The sequence below is a fragment of the Urocampus carinirostris genome, chromosome 13 (assembly GCF_059441175.1).
Source record: "Urocampus carinirostris isolate Australia breed hairy pipefish chromosome 13, RoL_Ucar_1.0, whole genome shotgun sequence".
Lineage (NCBI taxonomy): Eukaryota > Metazoa > Chordata > Actinopteri > Syngnathiformes > Syngnathidae > Urocampus > Urocampus carinirostris.
This window is the reverse complement of record NC_142361.1, coordinates 27,853,934-27,877,006: the sequence shown is the minus strand read 5'-3', so window position 1 is coordinate 27,877,006 and position 23,073 is coordinate 27,853,934. Positions and strand designations below refer to the sequence as shown.

The window sequence follows — 23,073 nt, the reverse complement described above, 5'->3', positions numbered from 1 at the left end:
AAGTTGGTCAGAGTTTGCATAAAACAGTAACCCTGGAAGCTAGCGTAAGAAGCTACTAAAGAAGTCAGTAAAAGATCGCAAGAGCAAACCAGAATTTTTCAAGACCCTGAAGAGATCCATTGCCTGCAACTGAGTGGCTTGAGAAGGAAAAAAGGAAACAATCATGGGATTTCGCAATAATCACTTGCTTGGCTCTGCTTTGGGAGGAAAGTGGCTGTTGAGTGCCAAAAGCGCCACCGGGACGAAAGCTAACTCCACTGATTCATCTTATGGGCCTCCGTAGTAGCAAGTTGGCTGCCAAAATTGTCATTTTCTTCATAAAGTGTCTCAATTACAAATTTCTAAACCAATGAATTTGGTTTATGAGCCTTGATTTAAGGTGTTTTATTATTGAAAGTATTTTTGCACTACGATCGCTCACTATTTAATGTTCACCTGGGCTTTAAACTTGATGTGTGACTTTGAACACACCTCAAAATAATAATAATCATAAAAAAGATTCCTTAGATTTTCCATCGACTCCATAAATGTCACCAATGGATTATGAGTGTCCTGACAGCCATTAAAATCCAATTTGTTAATTTCTGGGAAAAGTGCCGAAGCACTAAATGTCAGATAACATCCTGCAAGCAGATTTCTGCAATAGATAGATATATATCAAAGGAATAGATCACTTTTATTAGAAGAAAAAGGTGACTCATAGAAAAAACCCAAATTAGTTTATTGAAATTGTTAATACAGAAATAATGCGAAATGATCATTTCAGTCGGTTAACCAAGGGATAAGCAAAAGGCAATCTTTGGCACGATAGCTTGTAAAAAAAAAAGACAGTCTTAAAAAGGTTTTCTTGCTTGAATAAACTTTAAAAAAAATTATCCTAGTGTTGATCTCAGCAGAGTATATAAAATAAATAAAATCTTTAAAAACTGCCCTGCAGTTGCAACAACAAATTTGAGCCGTTTGGAAAAATGGATAAAAACAATCAAATAAAAACAACCCGCCAAATTAAAAGCACCTCTGAGGGTAGTTTACATTGAAAGCATCTTTTCACTTACTATCCATTACAACATTCTTGTTCCTATAAAATATCTTCTGTAATAAAACATTCTACACCAGGGGTCACCAACGTGGTGCTCGCGAGCACAAAGTAGCTCCTGGAGAGTAGCCTGCAGACCGGTTGTGAAAATGGCTCAGCAGTGATGAGTGATTGTGACTTTCTAGTAAATTTTTTTTCTAACTGGCATGATGTTTTAGTGGTTGACTGGGCCTCTTAACCTTTCCTTTAATAATAACAACATAGTAATTTAGGACTCCATATGAAACTGGTAGCCCTTTGCACACGTCAGTAACAAAGTAGCTCTCAGCTTCAAAAAGGTTGGTGACCCCTGATTCAAACCAACTTTCAAATTACTATCCATTACAACATTCTTGCTTCTATAAAAAAATCTATTAAACCAAACTAATACTCATAGATCATTTTACACCAAGGGTCACCAACGTGGTGTTTGTGAGCACTAAGTAGCTCCCAAAGAGCACCCGAGTAGCTCACGAACGGATTCTAAAATAGCTCACAGGTTATAAACTCGTGATTTTCTAGGAAATTCGATTTCTTACTGGTGTGGCGTTTTAGTGGTATACTGAGCCCATAAAAGCCCGACTTTGAATAATTGCAATGTCGTAATAACATAGTAATAACGTATTAATCACACATTCATTTTAGAAATGTGTATCAAACTGATATCCCTTTTCACAAATGGGTAACAAAAAAGAAGCGGTGAGCTTCAAAAAGTTGGTGACCCCTGATTCAAAGCAACTCTGTGCTTACATTTTATCTCAACATCCTTTTTTTCTGTTCAAAACCTCCTGTATTAAAACCTTACTCATTCTACACATTCCAGAAAGGGCAGGGAACATTTCTCCTATGACAAAATACACAATGGAACTGTTTATTATCTTGCGGTTAGCACATCTGCCTCTCACTTTCGGTATCTCCTGCATCTGGGGTCTCAAACTCAATTTACTTGCCATAGCTAGCCTAAACAAAGCTGATCAAGAAAATTCCTCTGTTCTCCAATATTTAATTTTTCATATTTTCCTACACAACAAAAAAAAATATAAACATTAAGAATTAATATGAAAACCACTCAGTAAAAATGAATCCACAATCTTCATGGGCTGCAATTTAAAGGACAGTGTGTATTACTATGTAGCGCCTCCTAGTGTTAAATAAACTATACCCATTAGAAAAACAATATTGAATGTAATAATAGGCAAAAATACACGAACTATCATATAAGTGTGCAAAAAAACAGCAAAAAATAACCTAAAAAAATGCGAAGAAAAATGGTGCTTTATGGTACCGTTGAGTCTCTAGTTTTTTTTGTTCTGTCTGCTTTTTGCATTTGTTTACAGTTGCGCTACTTAATACAATGACATCTAAAGGTGAAAAACCAGGGTTGGGTAGGGTTACTTTAACTGGATTACTTTCAATTACTTTTGGATTACTCCAATACCAAAAATGCTAATAAAAGACAAAAGAAACTAAATATGAATAAAATGACTAAATTTTGTGCAGGCTTGGGGAGTAACGGAATACATGGAACGGCAAAAATGATGTTGGCAAGCTGTTTGTTTTTTTTTAAATTTTGTTTCTATCGCATTTTATGTCAGTTTTGCCGGAGATCAAAGAGATCAAAGCCAGGAGAGAAAGCTTACCACGTGTTGTGAGTCATCATTTTATTCATATTTAGTTTCTTTTGTCTTTTATTAGCATATTTGGTATTGGAGTAATCCAAAAGTAATTGAAAGTAATCCAGTTAAAGTAACCCTACCCTACCCTGAGAAAAACACACCGTCCATCTTACATATAAAGGCGGGGGCATCAAATGACTATCCTGGGGGCTGCAATTGACCAGAAGGCCGTGAGTTTGAGACTCCTGGCCCGGATTTTGAAAACATGCATATCAGGTTCACTAAAGAATCAAACATTCATATGAATCCTAAAACATGGATCCTAAAACTTCTAACCTCACTACATTTTTGCTGTCCAGCAACAAAGCCGCAGGCTTGCAGGAATGGGACCACTTGTTATCATCATCACAGCCTGGGTGGGGGCCTGGATGGCGGGGGCCCCGGGGGAGCCCGGGACGGGGGAGGCCCCGCAGGAAGGGTGCGTGACGGGGGCGTGGTGCGGGGCCCTCTGGACGGGGGCTTGGCGCGAGGCACCGAGTTGGAGACAAGGGGACGCTCCTCAGTAGGGGAGGGAGGAAGGGGAGGAAGAGGAGTGGTGGGAAGGGGCGAGGCCGGGCGGGGGGAGGCTGGCCGGGCGTAGGCGGCCGCTTCGGCTCCTTTGACCCTCTGGAAGCTTATGCAGCGTCCCTGGAAAGACACGAAAGAAATGAGAATATGTTTTTGCAGTTCAGGAAACAATCGGGATTGACCAGTTGAATTGCATCACCACCAGGGGGCAGTATAGAACCAACTCCTCTGAGTTCATCAGTACGGCACTGATTACAATACCAATTGGTACTTGCTATTCCCTATCAATAAGACAACAAATTTGTATTGCTGTGGTTTGTTTCTCCGTTTGTTTGGAATATTCCCTAAAAACACACTTAATTATTATTTCTGAAGTGTGATATTGCCTAAAAATGAGTTAAAAAAGAAAGAAAATAAGAAAAAAATACATATTAAGTATATTTTTTTATTATACTGCATAAAGGAAAAATGAGAATTGTAAAAAGCCTCTTAATCTAATTCTAGAAAAAGAAAATACAACTTTTGTCTTTTTTAAGTAGAAGGAAAATTATGAAAAACCATTTCAAATATTTTTCTTCACTTCAAAATAAAAGAAATACAATATTTTTCAAATATATGTCTGAAACTCATGACAAAAAGTTACAGGACACCAGGGCAGACAACTCTCAAAAGTTGCCTGCCCATCAGTAAAGTTGCCTGCCCCATATTTCACAACTTGAAACACAATAAGACGACTAATCGCAAAAAAACACCGTTGCAAAGTATTTAGGATTGATAATCAGAATATATAACAGAACAACACTTTCGAATTAAGTTTATTATAAATCTACTTATAACATTCATTGCATGTATATGACATTGCTGTTTTCCATATGCCATCAGTATGTACCTGTATTTACTCATCTTCATTCATGCAATGTTTGCGTTGCGTCGTCTGCTAAAAGCCACGTGAACTCCTCTTTCCACCATGCTTTTAATGTACGTTTACGTTTTGTAGCGTCATCAATTTTGTTAGCTTCTTTTGAATTTTTCTTCTGGGGCTGAGGTTTTGGCTTGATTCCTAACCACTTATCCATTTTTCTTGTGTTCTCTCTGCGTCTACTTTGGAAAATGATATGCAAATGCACACCTTTATAACATTCGGGAGAGTCCGGAAGCACAGAGTTATTCGATGCAGGCTTCTGATTCGCTGCCGAATATGCAAATTGCCGAATGAACCGAAATTCCGAAATTTCCAAACCGAACGAAGATGTCGAAATCGGAACAAAGCCAACGCTTGATTTGGAAAATAAATAAATAAAAAAAAACGAAAGAGACGTTTTGTCAGTTGTATGCCGGACGTATAAGATGCACGTCCCAAGCGTCCGGGCAGACGTTACTTCGGACACTGTGCAAGGTTCACATAGTGAAAATTATCGAGCATTTTGAAAGAGTTTTAAAAATGCGATCATGCAATCCTTTTTGGGGGTGCTGCACACCCCAAAAGGGGCTGGTTACGCCCATGTTCACACCTATTGTACGGCAGTTCTAAGATCCGGCGCAACCGAAAAAGACGGTACGATCGGTGTCCGTCGACAGAGCCGAGTCTGTTCCGTGGGTACAGAGACCATCCTGTCTCCCCTTTGCACCTGCACCACAATAGCTTGCAAAAATGAGCTGCACACTTATGCGGTCCCCCCCACCTCCTCGATTCCCCCTCTTTGCCCTGACACCCAACAGAAAGTGCTTTATGTCCTCTGATGTCTTTGCGCAGAAAGAAATACTTCACAGAGGGCGCTCATGGTGATTTACAAGGCAGCTCCGAGTGCGACGCTTCTCTTATTGTCTTCATTTATGACCGCTTGTTGTGAGGGATGGAAAAAAGCGGGGACGGAGAGGGGGTCCCTGTGTCCTTGGTGGTCTGATTATAACACCTTATTAAACAGAGAGGCCCTAAAGTCACATAGGGGCCATTGAGATGGCTGGAGCAGCGCTAGCTTTGTGACTCGAGGGTCAGCATTGTTCGGGGTCATGTCTAAGAGGGGCTCGGTAATTGATTGGGGTCAGCCCGTTCGGGGTCCGGGGAGGCCCGAGGTTGACCGCCGGGGGTCTTGTCACCGGGTTGCCGAGAAGGTATAGCGGTGCGACACCAGCGAGAGCATATGTGCACAATGAGAACACAAGCTCATGAATATATGCGAGGGTGTGTGCAATTTCCAACGCCGCCGCCGCAACATATGGCCTGAATGGAAGCGCTGGCTCATGAATGAGAAGAAACAGGAAGGTTAGAGAGGAGGCTGTAAAAAGGACATCGAAACAAAAGAAGGTCGGGAAAAAAAACAATAATTTAAAGGTGAGGTACGTTGTTTGAGGTGTGGAGTATTTTCTCTATCAAGTATGTTAACAGTCCCCAACTGAATTCAGAGTACCGTATTTTCCGCACTATAAGGCGCACCGGGTTATAGGGCGCACCCCGAAATAATAGTTTTTGGTCCTATATTTGACATACATAAGACGCACCGGATTATAAGGCGCTACAATGGGAACGTCGACAAAACAGTCAGATAGTTCAGTCCAACTTATTACCCCCTTAACATTCCCAAAGCTTGCAAAGAAGCAAATACGTGTCGAGAACACGTGCGGATGCGGTGTCCGTACGATGTCACTCAAATGCATCGTTCCAAATATCATTCGGAAGGTTAAAGTCTTGGGATTCAAGAAATGCCAACCATTCCATAGTTTCTATTTTCTTTTTTCGCTCGCAACTTTACGGTGCATATGACAATAAACACTTGGAATTGAGTTTAATTTAAAAATAGACACTCCATTCCATCCATTATCTGCACCGCTTGTCACAGAAACATCGAGTTCAGTCTGAAACAAGATACTGGGAAAATATATAGCCAGAGTAGCTCACCAAAGTCGTTGTGTTCAATAATAATGTGCAATCATGGTCCTCTTATATCCGTGAGTGTAGTACATCCAGGAGAGTAAAATATTTACAAATACAGTACAGAATGGGAAAATACTGTTTTCTCTATGCCGTCAACCCAACGTGCTATTCACATTCATCTTTTTCGGCCAATTGCAGGCTTTGTTTTGCCGCTTAAGCCTATGCGAGCCTGTAAATGATAAAAAGGATCCGCCCCCTTTACCCCCAAATAACTTTAGCCAATAGCGATCGATTTAACTGATTGACACATCTTTTTCGGCCAATTGCAGGCTTTGTTTTGCCGCTTTAGCCTATGCCAGCCTGTAAATGATAAAAAGGATCCGCCCCCTTTACCTCAGAATAACTTTAGCCAATAGTGATCGATTCAAGTGATGATTGACACATTGGTTAGCCAATGAAACGCCGGTAAATAAATCCCAGCATACACCGCGGACTACTTGGCGTTGGGGGAAAATCTAGTCGGCGGCTGCTGCATTAGTTGCAAGACTTCGCGACTTAATATTGATCCATAAATAAGGCGCACTGTATTAAAAGGCGCATGGTCAGCTTTTGAAAAAAATAAAGGCTTTTAGGTGAGCCTTATAGTGCGGAAAATACGGTAGTCTTATAATCTTTTGTCCCACTGCGCCTATCTGCTTTTATCTTACATTTAGTAGAGCTGTTCGGGGTGGAACGCATTAGGTAGGAGGGACAGGTGTGGGGTGTAGAGGGACATCATGCCTGTCCCTGCATTTATTTGTTATCGTAGCATGAAACTTATAAGAGAAATCCTCTGTTTCAAGTAAGGGGGATTTTAGGTTGAGAACTTGGCAACCCATATGACCCATACTATGGTAATAATAATAATAATAAATATACTAATGCTATTAAAAAGTGTTTGTTTGTGCCAGTTGTCCCCTTTATCACTTTGTGTGTCTGCAACAAGAATACTACAAAAATACCACAAAATTACTCAAAACTAAATATCAAATTTAGTGCTTAAAACAGGGTCTAACATGTTATTTTGTCTTCCTACAGATTTGAAAAAAAATATATTTTTATATTTATATTATTTTTAATTCCAATCTCATTTTTGGTAGATTTTATGCCAAAATATGAGAAAAAACCTGAGACAGAGAGTTCATTTACTTATTCCTCCCTATTCTGTCACTTTTTTTAACGGAAACCCCATAAATCTTCGGGTTGTTTTAGTTATAACACTCATCTGTGTGATCTTCACAAAGATCCAATCTCATTTTTAGTTAATTCTATGCCAGAATGTGAGAAATCACCTGAGGCAGAGGGGTCATTAACTTATTCCTCCCTCTTCTGTCATCTTTTTATTTTTATGGAAACCCCATAAATGTACGGGTTGTATTAGTTAAAAAAGTCATCTGTGTGATCTTGACAAAGATCGAATCTCATTTTTGGTTGATTTTAAGCCATAATTTGAGAAATTACCTGAGGCAGGAGGTTCATTTACTTATTCCTCCCTCTTCTGTCATTTTTCTTACCTGGTATTTCCGTGAAAATATGGAAACCCATAAATGTTTGACTGGTTTTAGTTGAAGTAGACACTGTTTTACCATCTGTGTGATTTAGACAAAAATAATATTTGATTTTATGCGAAATGCGAGAAATTAACCGAGGCAGAGAGTTGATTTACTTATTTCTCCCTCTTCTGTCATTTTTTAAAATGGAATTTCATAAACATTTGGTTTGTTTTACGTATTTAAAACAGTCATCTGTGTGATCCTGACAAAGATCCAATCTCACCTTTGGTAGATTTTATGCCAAAATATGAGAAATGACCTGAGACAGAGAGTTCATTTACTTATTCCTCCCCATTCTGTCACTTTTTTTTACGGAAACCCCATAAATCTTCGGGTTGTTTTAGTTAAAACACTCATCTGTGTGATCTTCACAAAGATCCAATCTCATTTTTAGTTGATTCTATGCCAGAATGTGAGAAATTACCTGAGCGAGAGGGTTCATTTACTCATTCCTCCCACTTATGTCATTTCTTAATTGGAAACCCCATAAATGTACGGGTTGTATTAGTTAAAACAGTCATCTGTCTGATTTTTACATAGATACAATCTCATTTTTGGCTGATTTTATGCCAGAATTTGAGAAATTACCTGAGGAAGTTCATTTACTTATTCCTCCCTCTTCTTTCATTTTTCTTACCTGGTATTTCCATGAAAATATGGAAACCCATAAATGTTTGACTGGTTTTAGTTGAAGTAGACACTGTTTTATCATCTGTGTGATTTAGACAAAAATAATATCCAATTTTTGGAGGGATTTTATGCGAAATGCGAGAAATTAACCGAGGCAGAGAGTTGATTTACTTATTTCTCCCTCTTCTGTCATTTTTTAAAATGGAACTTTCATAAACATTTGGTTTGTTTTACGTATTTAAAACAGTCATCTGTGTGATCTTGACAAAGATCCAATCTCACCTTTGGTTGATTTTATGCCAAAATATGAGAAATGACCTGAGACAGAGAGTTCATTTACTTATTCCTCCCTTTCCGTCACTTTTTTTTCGGAAACCCCATAAATCTTCGGGTTGTTTTGGTTAAAACACTCATCCGTGTGATCTTCACAAAGATCCAATCTCATTTTTAGTTGATTCTATGCCAGAATGTGAGAAATTACCCGAGGCAGAGGGTTCATCTACTCATTCCTCCCACTTATGTCATTTCTTAATTGGAAACCCCATAAATGTTTGCGTTGTTTTAGTTAAAACAGTCATCTGTGTTATCTTCACCAAGATCCAATCACATATTTGGTTGATTTTATACCAGAATGTGAGAAATTACCCGTGGCAGAGGATTCATTTACTTATTCCTCCCTATTCTGTCTTTTTTTTTCATTATTATGGAAACCCCATAAATGTACGGGTTGTATTTGTTAAAACAGTCTTCTGCGTGATCTTGACAAAGATCCAATCTAATTTTTGGTTGATTTGATGCCAGAATGTGAGAAATTACCCACAGCAGAGGGTTCATTTACTCATTCCTCAGTATTCTGTCATTTTTTTAAATGGACACCCCATAAATGTTCATGTTGTTTTAGTTAAAACAGTCATCTGTGTGATCTTCAAAAAGATCCAATCTCATTTTTGGTTGATTTCATGCCAGAATTTGAGAAATTACCTGAGGCAGAGGGTTCAATTAGTTATTCCTCCCTTAAATGTTTGACTGGTTTTAGTTGAAGTAGACACTGTTTTGTCATCTGTGTGATTTAGACAAAAATAATATCCCATTTTTGGAGGGATTTTATGCCGAAATGCGAGAAATTAACCGAGGCAGAGAGTTGATTTACTTATTCCTCCCTCCTCTGTCATTTTTTTTAATGGAACTTTTATAAACATTTGTTTTGTTTTACGTAGTTAAAAAAGTCATCTGTGTGATCTTGACAAAGATCCAATCTCATCTTTGGATGATTTTATTGAAAAATGTGAGAAATCCCAAAAGCTTCACATACTATTTTCCTACCAATGTACTCGGACGGATCGGCGTGCCAAGCAGTTTCCCGGACGAGATAAACGACGTACGGACGGATTCTTCGGACGTGTGGCAGACATGAAAAGTCGAGCCCTAAACGCTGCACGGGCTGAGTGATGAAATGTGTTGGATGAAATTAGGACGAAGTGAGGCTTAAAAGTGACGGACGGGCTCGGTTGGGGGCATTTGAGGGGGGGCGGGGTGCGTTCCCCTCTGGTCTGTGCCGTCCTGTGTGACGGAGCATCGGTGCCATCAGCTGTAGGGACAAAAGAAGGGAATCTCTTGTGTCACAATATGGCTCTCGGCCTTTAAACTGCCCATCTGCTTGTGTGACGCTCACTCCAGGGTGCTGACACGCAACTCGGAGTGACAAACGCGCACAAACACGTCACAAAATGCAGAGACGGTATGTGGCAGGAAAGTGGCCCTTTGCAGATGAGGCGAGGTATAAGTAATACTGGGAGAAAGCGAACCGATCGCTTCTCCTCTGAATGAATGCTTGCTAATTCTCGTGTTGCTTGCTAAAAAAAAACCCACAGAGTTCAAGTACAGCGTCTTGAAATATTTGCTGCAAGAAATATGTCTGTCGTCGTGGGCGGAGAGTTTTTTCGACTCATTTACAAATTTGGTCAAATTAAAATGACAATGCAATATGAATGTCATCTTTTTTCGACTTCTCAGTGCATCGCAGGGGATTTTCTATTAACAGGTTACTGTGAAGGATGGTTAGGTATGACTTATATCAACGCATATGACGTGGTGGGGGTAAACCAGTGTATGCTGTCGTGGTGGGCTTAATGTTAGGTGTCAGGTTGGGAAGAGCGAAGTGGATGAATGTTTGGTGACTGTAAGTATTTTTTTGACCCTAGCCACCTCCCACTGGGGGATATATCTTCGGTAGATTGGTAGGTAGGTAGGTAAGTAGGTAGGTAGGTGGGTTGGGCGGGTTGTTTGACTGGGTGGTTTTAGGTAGGTAGGTAGGTAGGTAGATAGATAGATGGATAGAAAAGTGCTATAGTTGTATCCAACCATTCATAGAGTAAGTCCATGCTTTAGGCAAGTGTGATAATGAGATAAATGACATTTCACATGGCACCTTCAGTGGTGTAGTGGTTAGGTTTCGGCATTTGACAAAAAACTATTTCATGTGCCGTATAGTGTGGAAAATACGGTACATATTTATCCACATCTCCACATCTAATTCCATCAATCAATCTGACTATCTGTCTGTCTGTCTATCTCTTTATCTCCCTATGTCTCTATCTATCGATCGATCAATCGATCTATCTCTCTATCTATCGATCTATCTATGTCTTTATTTCTCTATCTATCTATCTATCTATCTATCTATCTATCTATCTATCTATCTATCTATCTATCTATCTATCTATCTGTCTGTCTGTCTGTCTGTCTGTCTGTCTGTCTGTCTGTCTGTCTGTCTGTCTGTCTGTCTGTCTGTCTGTCTGTCTGTCTGTCTGTCTGTCTGTCTGTCTGTCTGTCTGTCTGTCTGTCTGTCTGTCTATCTATCTATCTATCTATCTATCTATCTATCTATCTATCTATCTATCTATCTATCTATCTATCTATCTATCTATCTATCTATCTGTCTGTCTGTCTGTCTGTCTGTCTGTCTGTCTGTCTGTCTGTCTGTCTGTCTGTCTGTCTGTCTGTCTGTCTGTCTGTCTGTCTGTCTGTCTGTCTGTCTGTCTGTCTGTCTGTCTGTCTGTCTGTCTATGTCTTTATCTCTCTCATCCCTCTATCTATCTATGTTTTTATCTCTCTATCACTCTATGTTTTTATCTCTCTATCTCTATATCTCTATGTATATCTTTATATTTCTATCTCTTCATCTCTTCACCTCTTTAGCTCTCTATCTATATATCTCTATGTCTCTCTCTCTACCTTCTCTCTCTCTGTCTTTCTATTTCTCTATTTTGTTTTCTATATCCCTCTCTCTCTTTCTCTATCCCTCTCTATTTTTCACTCTATATCCCTCTCTCTCTTTCTCTATCCCTCTCTATTTTTCACTCTATTTCTCTCTCTCTCTTTCTCTATCCCTCTCTATTTTTCACTCTCTCTCTCTCTCTCTCTCTCTCTCTCTCTCTCTCTCTCTCTCTCTCTCTCTCTCTCTCTCTCTCTCTCTCTCTCTCTCTCTCTCTCTCTCTCTCTCTCTCTCTCTCTCTCTCTCTCTCTCTCTCTCTCTCTCTCTCTCTCTCTCCCTCTCTCTCTATATATATATATATTTCTCTCACTCTCTTTCTCTTTTTCTCTCTATTTCTCACTCTCTATTTCTCTTTCTCTTGCTCACTCTATTTTTCTCTCTCTCCCTCTATCTATTTCCCCTTTTCTCTCTCTGTCTCTCTCTCTGTCTTTCTCTCTCTCTCTCTTTCTCTCAAGTATTTACCAAACAATATTTTTAACACAAATTAGCATTTAATTGTCTTTGTCTTTCTGCTTAAGTTTGACTATTTGCCGACTGTGTTACCAATGCTCCATTGTTTAATTTTTCTGCACAAATCCTCATCCTTTCTTGAATCCGAACCTTCAATTTCACGCGTTGACAGTCTGTCACTCCTCGAAGCCGGACTGACGGCGGCCCTTTGACGAGACGTCATCGCCGTCTTTTATGTCCGCGATTCCTTTCAACGGAATCCTGTTCTCACTTGCTGCAGAACTACGCCCCCCTGTTCCCTTCCTCCTCCTTTTGTATATATGTGAAGAGTAGTTTCATTTTTCTCAGTTAATGGGGCATGAAGGCATTTGTGGTCATTGTTGGGGCAATTCTTAGAAGTGACTGAGGGAAAAAAAAACTCACAAAGATGAATTGTGCCATTCGTAAAAAGAAGGGAAGCTACAAAACGGGCATGAATGCGTCGATGGTGACTTCTTTTATTGAATATAAACGAATACTGTTAGAAAAAGATGCTGCGCTGCACTGGGGACAAATTGATACATTTTCCAAACGGGACAATGGCACCATTGACAAGTGCAGATGTTTTGCCATGGCAACCAGTACAATGATGAAAACATGTCGGAAGGGTTGTAGGTCGTCCGTTTTGGGTCCGAGGTTAGAAAACGGGGTGTGCTTTGCTCTGGTTGTGTCATACCGAAAAGTTGAATAAAAACAGGATCATACTGATCAGCCTATTTTTAACCTTTTTTTTACCCATCTAAACCCTTCCTGTTAAAAAAAAGGAAATAACGTGAATATGTGTCTTCTAAGTCTGAACACATGGGCAGCCTTTTTAAACTTTTTGAGCCAAGGGACAATTTTTGTGTTGAAAATTCTTGAAAATATTTAAAGATTCAATTTCTGGCTCAATTTTTGTAGTTTTTTTTTCATTTGTTTAGCTTGTCAGGAAAGGCTTTAATGTAGCATAAATTGTCAGCGAGATATGTTCTGTCTGTCTGTCTACGGATCTAGCTATCTATGTGTCTACGTATCTATGTGCTTACAAATCTGTTGACTATCATTCTTCGCATCTATGTATCTACCCATCTATCTTTCTGTCTGTGCATTATCTACATATAGTTATATCTATCGTCTCTAAATATCTACCCATCTAGGTATGTACCTATCTAAATATCTCACGATCTATCTACCTATGTATGTGTCTATGTATAGATTCACGCATTTATCCATCTTTGCATCTATGTATCAACCCATCTATCTCTGTCCGTGTACGTATCTACATATCTTCATATCTATCGTATCTAGATATCTACTCATCTAGATATCTACCAATCAACAAAACTACATATCCACCCATCTATGTAAGTTTTTATGTGCTTATGTATTCATCAATACACATACCCATCTTTGCATCTCTCTATCTACCCTATCTCTGTCTATGTACCCATCTACAATCCTTCATATCTAACGTATAGATGTCTGTCTACTATCTCCAAAAAACTACATATCTACTCATGTACTGTACATATCTATGTATCTAACCATCTACATAGGAACATATTTACCTCTCTACGTATCTACATATCCACCCATTTACCTACGTATCTATGTGCCGACGTATCTACCTGCGAATCCATCCATCTTTACATCTGCGTATGTACCTATCTATATCTCTGTCTGTGTAAGTATCTACATATCTTAATATCTACAATAGATATCTGCCTACGTACGAATCATACGTATCTACCTATACGTGGACTAAGCAATTAGGGAAAAAACCCTGGACCGTGTGTACAGTAAGATCAAACATCTAGTTGGATCCACCCATCTCTGTCTGTCCCTCACCCCCTCATACACCCCCCTTCACAAACAAACAAACAAAGCCTATACAACAAGGACAGTACAAACATCTTCTTTGTTCCTTTATCTCTTTGTTTTCCTTATCCTCACTGTAAAATGTGGAACTGGAGTGCCACGTCCAATTTCGTTGTCACAATATATCCCATGTTGCAACAATGACAATAAAGGTATAATCTATTCTATTCTATTTATTTATCTAAAATCCGTGTAGGTATCTACTCATATGTCTACGTATCTATTCCTCTACCTATCTATGCATCTATGCATCTGGTATTCTCTATCTATCTATCTATCTATCTATCTATCTATCTATCTATCTATCTATCTATCTATCTATCTATCTATCTATCTATCTATCTATCTATCTATCTATCTATCTATCTATCTATCTATCTATCTATCTGTCTGTCTGTCTGTCTGTCTGTCTGTCTGTCTGTCTGTCTGTCTGTCTGTCTGTCTGTCTGTCTGTCTGTCTGTCTGTCTGTCTGTCTGTCTGTCTGTCTGTCTGTCTGTCTGTCCATCTATCTATCTGTCCGTCTATCTGTCTGTCCATCTGTCCACGTATCGATTTGTCTTCGCATCAACGTATTTACCTATGCGTCTGTCTATATTCCATCCATCCATTATCTGCACAGGTTATCCTCAGTAGAGTGGTGGGGGTGCTGGAACCTTTCCCAGCTTATTTCGGGCAGTGGGCAGGGGGAACCCTGAATTGGTTGCCAGCCAGTCGCAGGGCGCACAGAGACAGACGACTCACTCTCTCGACCACACCTAGGGACAATTTGGACCGGCCAATTAACCTGACATGCATGATTTTGGAATGTGGGAGGAAACCGGGGTGCCAGGAGGAAACCCACGCATGCATGGGAAGAACATGCAAACTCCATACAGGAGTTCCGATTTCATGACCTCAGAACTGTGCTGCACACGCGCTAACCACTGCGCCGCCGTGTTGTTGTTACCAATCAGATTAAAATGGTCAATTTCTTGCAGCAAGGTCTCATTCTATACCAGCTAAGAAACCTCTCACTTCAGTCACAAAGTTGATTTTGTGTGGCATGCTAAATGGAGAGAAATTCAATGCAGCTCTCACCTCGTCTCCAGGCTGAGGCCTCATCAAAGACACTTGATCGTAGCCTCTTCTAAAGAGAGCCCACAGAGCATCCAGCTTCCCCTGGGGAGCACACATACCAGTCATAAGAATATTTGTCTTACTGATATAGAGTAGATGCATTATTAGAAGACTAACCTGAATGGGGGTGTACCACCTCCTCCGCTGGGTGGGCCGGCGGTAGGTTTTGCGAGGCTTGGGTTCGTAAGGTTCAAATTCCTGCTCGGGCATCTTGACGACTGCGTTTTTGGGTTTGTCCAGTTTGGCACCTTCCTCGGTGGAGCCCTTCTCCCCCCAGCGAACCTTGCATGAAACGAACCAATATAAGTGATAAAACGTATACTGTATTTATTCGTGTATAGCGCAGACCCCTAATTTATGGTATCATATTTTACTTCACTTTTTCTCAGCTCAAACTAAGCATTGTAAGTGGCAAGCATGTTAACCAAGAGCGGCCATGATCAAAATCATTTTCTGACAACTTAAAGTATGCAATACCATAATACCCAATACCATAAAAGATTTTTCACTTTTGTATTTTGGTTTTTCTCCATTATCCAACATTCGACTAAAATATTGTGATAATGAGAGATTATTTTAATGCCTTTTCATATGTCACCTAGAACACTGGTGATCTAGTGGTTAGGATTCGACGCGATCACAGAGGTTCACCGGGTTCAATTCCCGTGGCATCCAATGTTTGCGATTGTGGACTTAATATATCTTGATTAATCAATCATAGCACTGATATGTTAATATAGTAAACCATGTGTATAGCACACACCCAAACTTTCACTTATTTTTTAAGTGTCACGGTTGCCATGGCACCCAATTGGCCACGCCCGTGTGGCACCAGCTGCGGCTTATTGACCGATTGGCTTTCCGTTTATTTAAGCTCAGTGCTCTCATTCTTCCTTCGTCAGCCCGTCAAAGAACCTCTGCCCCGCAAGACGTAGGTTCTGACTCCTGTTTCCTGTTGGTATTTCCTGTCAGGTATTGTTCCTGTTTATTTTGTCCTGTTTAATATCGGTTTCCAGTTTTGTTCCCGTCTATTTTTGTCCTGTTTATTATTCTCTCCAGTTTTCGTTCCTGTCTAGTTTGTCCGATTTCATCTCGATATCCTGTTTCAATATCAATACTGTCTGTCCCGTCCTGTCCGGTTTCGACCCCATCTGTCCCATATCTGCTCGGGCAATTGGTGTCGATCTCGTCGGTCTCTGGCTTCCTGTCTTTCCACGCCAGACCGCTGCCTAACGTGCATGACTCCCCATTTCCCGTAAAATAAAATGCTTGTGTGAGAAACGTCACGCATTTGGGTCCTGATCCTGTTCTGGTTCTTGACATTAGGTTAAAAGAAAACGTAAGCAGGTTATACATATATTAATAGGGCGCGTGTGTTTTTGTGGGGTTTTCTTACCTCCATGCGTTTAATTCCTCCCACTCCTCGTCCTCCGTAGTAAGATGCATCCACTGTTGGCCACCTCTTCTTCGGCATTCCATCTTCATCATCCGATTCCTTTGAGAGCAAAACCATATTTATTTATTCCATACATTCAGTCTCAAATGTAATCAAATATGCCAAATTGCGCCAGAGATGTTGTGCGTGACAAACGCAACAAACAAGCGGACAATTTAGATCAGTTTGAGTATTGTTTTGGGGATTTTAACATTTATATTAAATACATAATTTTAGTCTTATTTTAGTATGTTGTGATACATATGTTTCCTAAAGGACAGTTTAACTGATTTAAAGAACCGGTATTAGTTTTCTTTCTGTACCTTTTTGACTTTTTTTCTTAGTGTACTAAATTTTCACATTGTTTTCTTGGGCACAATTTACCTCAGTTTAAGAATGATTTTCCTTTAACAGTTTGCAGTAAAAATTTTTACTAATGAAACTGTGTTTTACGATTTTTTTATTTTGTTTCCTAGTAAAATAAGAAAAATTGTTAGGCTTGATACCATTTTTCTTTTCTACCGCTAGCAATCATTTACTGATTTTTTTATTTTTGTTAACCCAAACAGTTAAACGGGTCTTTTCAAAAAAATTAATACCGGACATAATATCGTATTATTTTTTTTATTACATTATGTTTCACCTCACTTTTCCTTCAGAGTAAGCAAAATTGCCTATATTATTCTATACTTAACTATGCTATACTACACTGCACTCTAGTATACACGAGTTATACTACAAATGAGCTAAATGATCTCGTATTGTTTTGAGTGCACATTTTTGTTCAAGTATTTTTTACTTCTTTTTTTATAATTAAATGTAAACCAATTTAAATTTAAATATTATTTTATTCTTAAATTTTAGTTATTAAAATAAATCGATAATGAATATATAATAAGAAAAACAATATTTAATATGAGAAGAATTATCTGCTAGTGGAACCAATCAATTGTAATTTTTTTCGATTTAAATTAAAAAAATACTTTTTGTATGTGAGCTTTTTGAAGTAAGGCAAGTGAAATGAGTCTTATGCCTTAAAAAGGTCTTGAGTGATTGTGTAATAATTGCATTTTTGTTTTGAATACAGTTTATTTTGTGTATTTATCAGCATATATTTACAGTATATAGAAAAATCGAGGAATTCACCTTCAGTTTAAATGTAAAGTTAAGAAGCCTGCATAATCACAATAGCCAGCAGATATCCTGAGCCAGAGGAGACACGACCAAGATTGCTACTACATCAATCACAAAATCTAAATATATTTTAATGAATAACCTAAATACAATCTTTCTACAATTAGTGCTGGCTGATGAATATTTTAATTTGCTTTTAAGTGATTTATGGCAAGCTCATATTTTACTGTTATCTGTAATCATAGGGCATTCCTGGTTTAAATTATATTTTATTACAGCTTGAAAATATTGTCTTTAAAGTTAAAATTTGTGTTTTATTATTACAGTAGTTAAATCCTTTCTGCACATTTTAGGTATAGAAAGACAATTTTGTACGTACTTACCGGTTCTGGTGGAGGTGGAGGGGGAGGTTCTCTAATAACCTAAATCACGAAATAAAGAAATCCTATTAATGTAATGGGCCCAGAGGATTTATATGCACATAAAATGAAAACACTGACAACTTACCACAGTGCAGCAGAGAGGCCAAAACCACCACATGAGCATCAAGCCCAGCAGCAAAAACACCACCAACAGCGAAATCAGCACGATGGTGCCGTCAAACTGCAAACACGCCACACAAAATTAGACGTGGAGGAATAAAACGTAGGAAAAAGTGGGGGTGAATAAAGTACTCACGGCCCCCCTCAGAGGAGACGCCAGAAAGAGGAAAATCCACAAGATGTTTGGAAAGGAAAAGAGGAGTTTTTGAGTTTAGAAGTCGAGAGAAGTCGTACTCACACATTCAGTAGTCGTGATGTGAACCGAGCTGGTGATGTAGGAGATGCCCTCGTTCATGCTCACCTGCAAGAAAATCACCCTGAAAGACACAAAATCAACAAAAAAGGTTGAAGGAGTTCACAGTGGGATCCAAACCTCAATTACTTTGGCTCAGTCCGCCCACATGTGAAATAAAAAGACAGAAGTCTGAGTTCGGATGGAAGTGAGACTCTTATTTTCTTCTTGCAAGAAGGACACCGGCCGAATGTGTGTTAGTCACTGTTTGTTCCACCTTTTTATGCAATTCCAGTCGTGAGAGTTCACTGCCTTCAAGATTAAATCATCGGTGACCAGCAATCCATTATCTCTTACTGTATGTACTCCTGGAATCTGCAGTATATCTGTATTGGTTACTACTCAGTAGTATCAGTATCAGTCTGAAAAAACTCAAACATATCAAACATTCTTAAATTCTGCAAAGATATAAAAATTCCGACCTTAAACATTTTTGTCATCACCTGCAAGCAAAGTAAAGGTGGTGATAAGGTTTTCTTGGGATAAAAGTATGTAAGTACAGTATTCCCTCGGTTATCACCGCGAAGTAGCGACGCCCCTTCAAAAATGCTTGAAAAAATTAAAATAATAATATATATATATATTTTTAAAATTATTTTATTTTATTATTATTATTTTTTAGACCCGCGAAGCTCTGAACCCGCGAACGTGGAACCGCGAAGTAGCGAGGTCCCACTGTATGTATTAATTTGTCTGTTTCCCTGTTTGTCCATTTTTGTGTCTGTCCACACTACAAAAGGGGAATGAATTTAGATATGACCACCATTTTTCAAAGGCAGTCAGCTAGGTTACCCCAGATGTGAAAACTACCAAAATACCCAACTTGGCATTGTTGGTGTTGCTGACTCAGCAAGGGAAATTCGAACCAAAAATGGTTTTGTGTCTCACCTACTTTTCTTTTATTATGAACAACATGCTACAGGGGTTAGGGACCTTTTTGACCCAAAGAGTCATAAAAGCAAAAATATCAAAACACCTTTTTTAGAGAGAGCCACACCATATATTTTATGACAAAAGTCAACAAAACCGCCAAACCCCCGCTCTAGACGTAACCATATTCGTGAGCAAATTTTTTTTCCCTGTGTGTCTTTTAATGATTTGATCAAATATGGGAAATAATAATGATTCCAGAGCCATATCCCCATTTCCATGTCCCATATCAACACAAATATACCACTTAAAATTTGTCTACCGCCCTCAGTTACTTGAGGTTCATTTTGATAATCATTTTTGTCCTACATAGGCAGCACGGCCGCGCAGTGGTTAGCGCGTGTGCGGCACAGTTCTAAGGTCTTGGGAACCTCCTGTCTGGGTTCAAATCCAGCTACGGGACTTACTGTGCGGAGTTTGTATGTTTTCCCAGTGCTTACGTGGGTTTCCTCCGGGCAGTGCAGTTTCCTCCCACATTCCAAAGACATGCATTTCAGGTAAATTGGCCGGTCCAAATTGTCCCTAGGTGTGAATGAGCGAGCGTGTTGTCTGTCCCTGTATGGGGTGTCCCCTGCCCACTGCCCGATGATTGCTGGGATGGGCTCCAGCACCCCCGCGACCCTACTGAGGACAAGCGGTGCAGCTGATGAGATGAGAGATGAGATTTTTGTCCTATACGAGAGAGAGTTCCTTGAGCTATTTGCAGAGATCCGCCAATCTCTATCGCTCACCCAATTAAATTGCTCTGAATGGTTTTCTGGTGTTTCCATTTATTCACAGTTTGATCAATGGGTTTTCATAATAAAGTATCTCAAAAGTGAACATACATAGTTTAATGAGCTTCCATTTAAAGGGTTTCTTAGCGATCTACTGTTGGTGTTACACCCTGTAAATTGTAGTTTAGAATGTGACCTATATAAACTGGAATTGAACCATGTAGTTAGTGTTACTTCGGCTTCGCATGTATCAAAATCGGGATAAAATCACTACACTCTGGAACGCCACGGTGAAACGTGCAATAGATAAATTCACTTTAAAAACAAATCTGATTTCCCTTGAAATTGAATGGAGAGCTTTATGCTAGGAAGCATGGACCAAAATAAACAATCTTGACCTGACTTGTTTAGCTGTCATTGACCAAAACAAAAGACGCTAGCAGCCAAAGTCGCGAAGGAGGCAGCTGCGGATGTAGTTCTTGGTTTAGGGGGTAGAAAATAGCGGAGAAAGGCTTCTTGTGCTTATGGTTTGGGGGACACACACAAGGGGGGCATTGAGCTTTTGGGTGCGCTATTGAGGAGAAGGCGGTGATAGGGGGGAGGTCACTGCAAGGTGGGGTACGAATGGAGAATGTTAGGGGGGATGGGATGAAGAAGACCTTTTCTGTCTCAAATCCCTTCAGCACTATCACTAAAGGATGTAAGGATAGACCCGAGTATCGATATTAATTGATACTGAGCGAGTATTTGGATCGGATCGATACTATCCTCTCGACTTAACTTTAACTTTCACTGTAATAATGTTGTTAGTGTGTCCTAAGATTATACATACATTATAATTGTCAAGTTAAATCCAATTGTGATAACACTTTGATCACACTAATCATTTTATTTTTTAAATATTGTGCAATGAAAGGTATTTACCAGACTATAAGGCGCACCTGATTATAAGACGCACCTTCAAAAAAACCTCCCCGTGAAATATTAGAATATATAGACTATTTAAAACATATTTTGTTGAACATTAATATTAGGGAATGTGGTTTCACAACTAAAATAAATCGATTTATTTATAAGTGGTTACTGCATGTAGTAGCATTTCCAATTTTTTTTTTACTGTATTTCCGACTCTATAAAGGCATACTGGATTTTAACGCACGCTGTCCCTTGGAAATTTGGGGTTTTTAGGTGTGCCTTATAGTCCGAAAATATGGTATTATAGTCGTCTTTTTGATATTGTTGTACAGTATTTGTATTTTTGTTACATTGCTGCTTTTTTGCTTTGACTCTCTGTCAGGACCAGAACGGACACAGGACCCAATTGTGTTACGTTTCTCACAAGTTTTATTAAAGGAAAGAGGAAGGGCTGCGCCCACGATCCGGCGTTCGCTAGGCGCAGGGAGCAAGTCGCTCTCGTACTCGGATTGTGATCTGAACACGGGAGTGGGTCTTCCGTAGCGAGCGATGGCGGTGTCAGGGATGGAAAAACAGGTCGATAGCCGGGACAGGAGAGTAAAAACGTGGTCGGGGTTAGAAACGGGTCGTAAGCCGGGACGGGAGAGAAGACATGGTCGGGATCAAAAAGAGGTCGAAAGCTGGGACGGGAGAGCAGACATGGTCAGGATCAAAAACGGGTCGAAGCCGGGGGACAGACGGGAGCAAAAAACAGGTGGGAGTCAGGGTCGAAAAAAGGCTTGCCTAGTGTTAACTGAGGTTCGCAGACGGACTGACAAAAGGGGACAGATACGAGTGGGTTTAAATTGGGACAGGGAGGCAATCAGAGTCCGAGGCAGTTGGCGCCAAAAGAGCAGGCACGGGTGATTCACATCGGTAATCATGACACTCTCTTGAATATTGTATGAATACCTTTTACAGTATTATACACTGTATTGTTTACACTATTTGGACTTTGACCTTATTTTCAAAATATTGTCCAATGGAAGGTGTTAGATTTGTTATGTGGACTCATATTTGTATTTTTGATACGTTGCTGTTTTTCGGGGGGTTTAACTCTTTCAACTTTTGTTCTGAAACAGTTGTAATAGAGCTATTTTGATCTGTATCATAGCTGTAGCTGCAGTAAATGTTAGTGAGGTTAGGGTTGATTGAGACATTTCTCTCTTTCACATGCAGTCAGGTAGGTTACCTCAGACATAAAAAATGCCCCCAAAGAGCTGACTCAGCACTTTTGGTTTTGTTGACTCAGCATTTTCCCTAGAAAGACATTCTACTCTTCAAGACCAGAATGACATTGAATATCAACACCATATTTTACAGGAAGTGAAGTAAGTTACCCTAGATGTGAAAAATGCCCCCAAAAATCTGACTCGGCATTTAGTCTGTGGTCTGTGCATCCCTTTGAGACTTCTTGTGATTAAGGGCTATACAGATAAATATGACTTGACCTGACCGTTAAAGGTGCTGTCCGTAATTTGAAACATTTTTACTCTCTACCGCCATCTTTTGACTGATGATCGCAGCCTCGGTATGTCTGCCCCTTATCAAGTATGTGCATTTCTTAGACGTGCTGTCATAAACTCTTCTTTTTTCATCTTTCAGGGAGTTTGGGTTGAAGTTTGAACTGTATTTGAAACAGGCCTTTTCTTACTTTTACCATTTTCATGCTACACTAACAAAACAACTTTAATGACGAGCATAAAGTCCTGATTAGATTCCCCGACCCCCTTTCCTCCTTGCTAATGCGAATCTCGTACCTAACAGCTCTGTCAAAAGCAGATAGGCGCATTGGAATTTTTAAAACTATAGGCTCTTCAAACTCAGTTGGCCTTTATTTAATAAACAATAAATAATGTCTAAGCAAGGGGGAGGGGGTCAATTATTCCAAGATCATGAGATTTCCAAGCAAAAAGTATCGGCCTCGGATCGGTATCGATCGATACTACCCTGCATTTACTTGGATTGGATCAATACCAAA

The 23,073-nt window shown here is 39.5% G+C and overlaps 1 protein-coding gene across 1 annotated transcript in view; it reads right to left on the bottom strand.

The window, feature by feature from the left end:
• Positions 1–2,675: 2,675 nt before the first annotated feature.
• antxr1d (ANTXR cell adhesion molecule 1d) overlaps positions 2,676–23,073 on the bottom strand; it is a 52,247-nt gene continuing 31,849 nt past the window's right edge. Inside the window, exons 12-18 of the mRNA XM_088351251.1 lie at positions 18,439–18,517; positions 18,166–18,261; positions 18,042–18,080; positions 16,486–16,584; positions 15,207–15,371; positions 15,051–15,131; positions 2,676–3,378 (exon numbers count right to left, since the gene is read on the bottom strand). Of these exons, the coding sequence (XP_088207377.1) occupies positions 3,097–3,378; positions 15,051–15,131; positions 15,207–15,371; positions 16,486–16,584; positions 18,042–18,080; positions 18,166–18,261; positions 18,439–18,517 (841 nt within the window). The 3' untranslated portion in view covers positions 2,676–3,096. The remainder of the gene's footprint in view (positions 3,379–15,050; positions 15,132–15,206; positions 15,372–16,485; positions 16,585–18,041; positions 18,081–18,165; positions 18,262–18,438; positions 18,518–23,073) is intronic.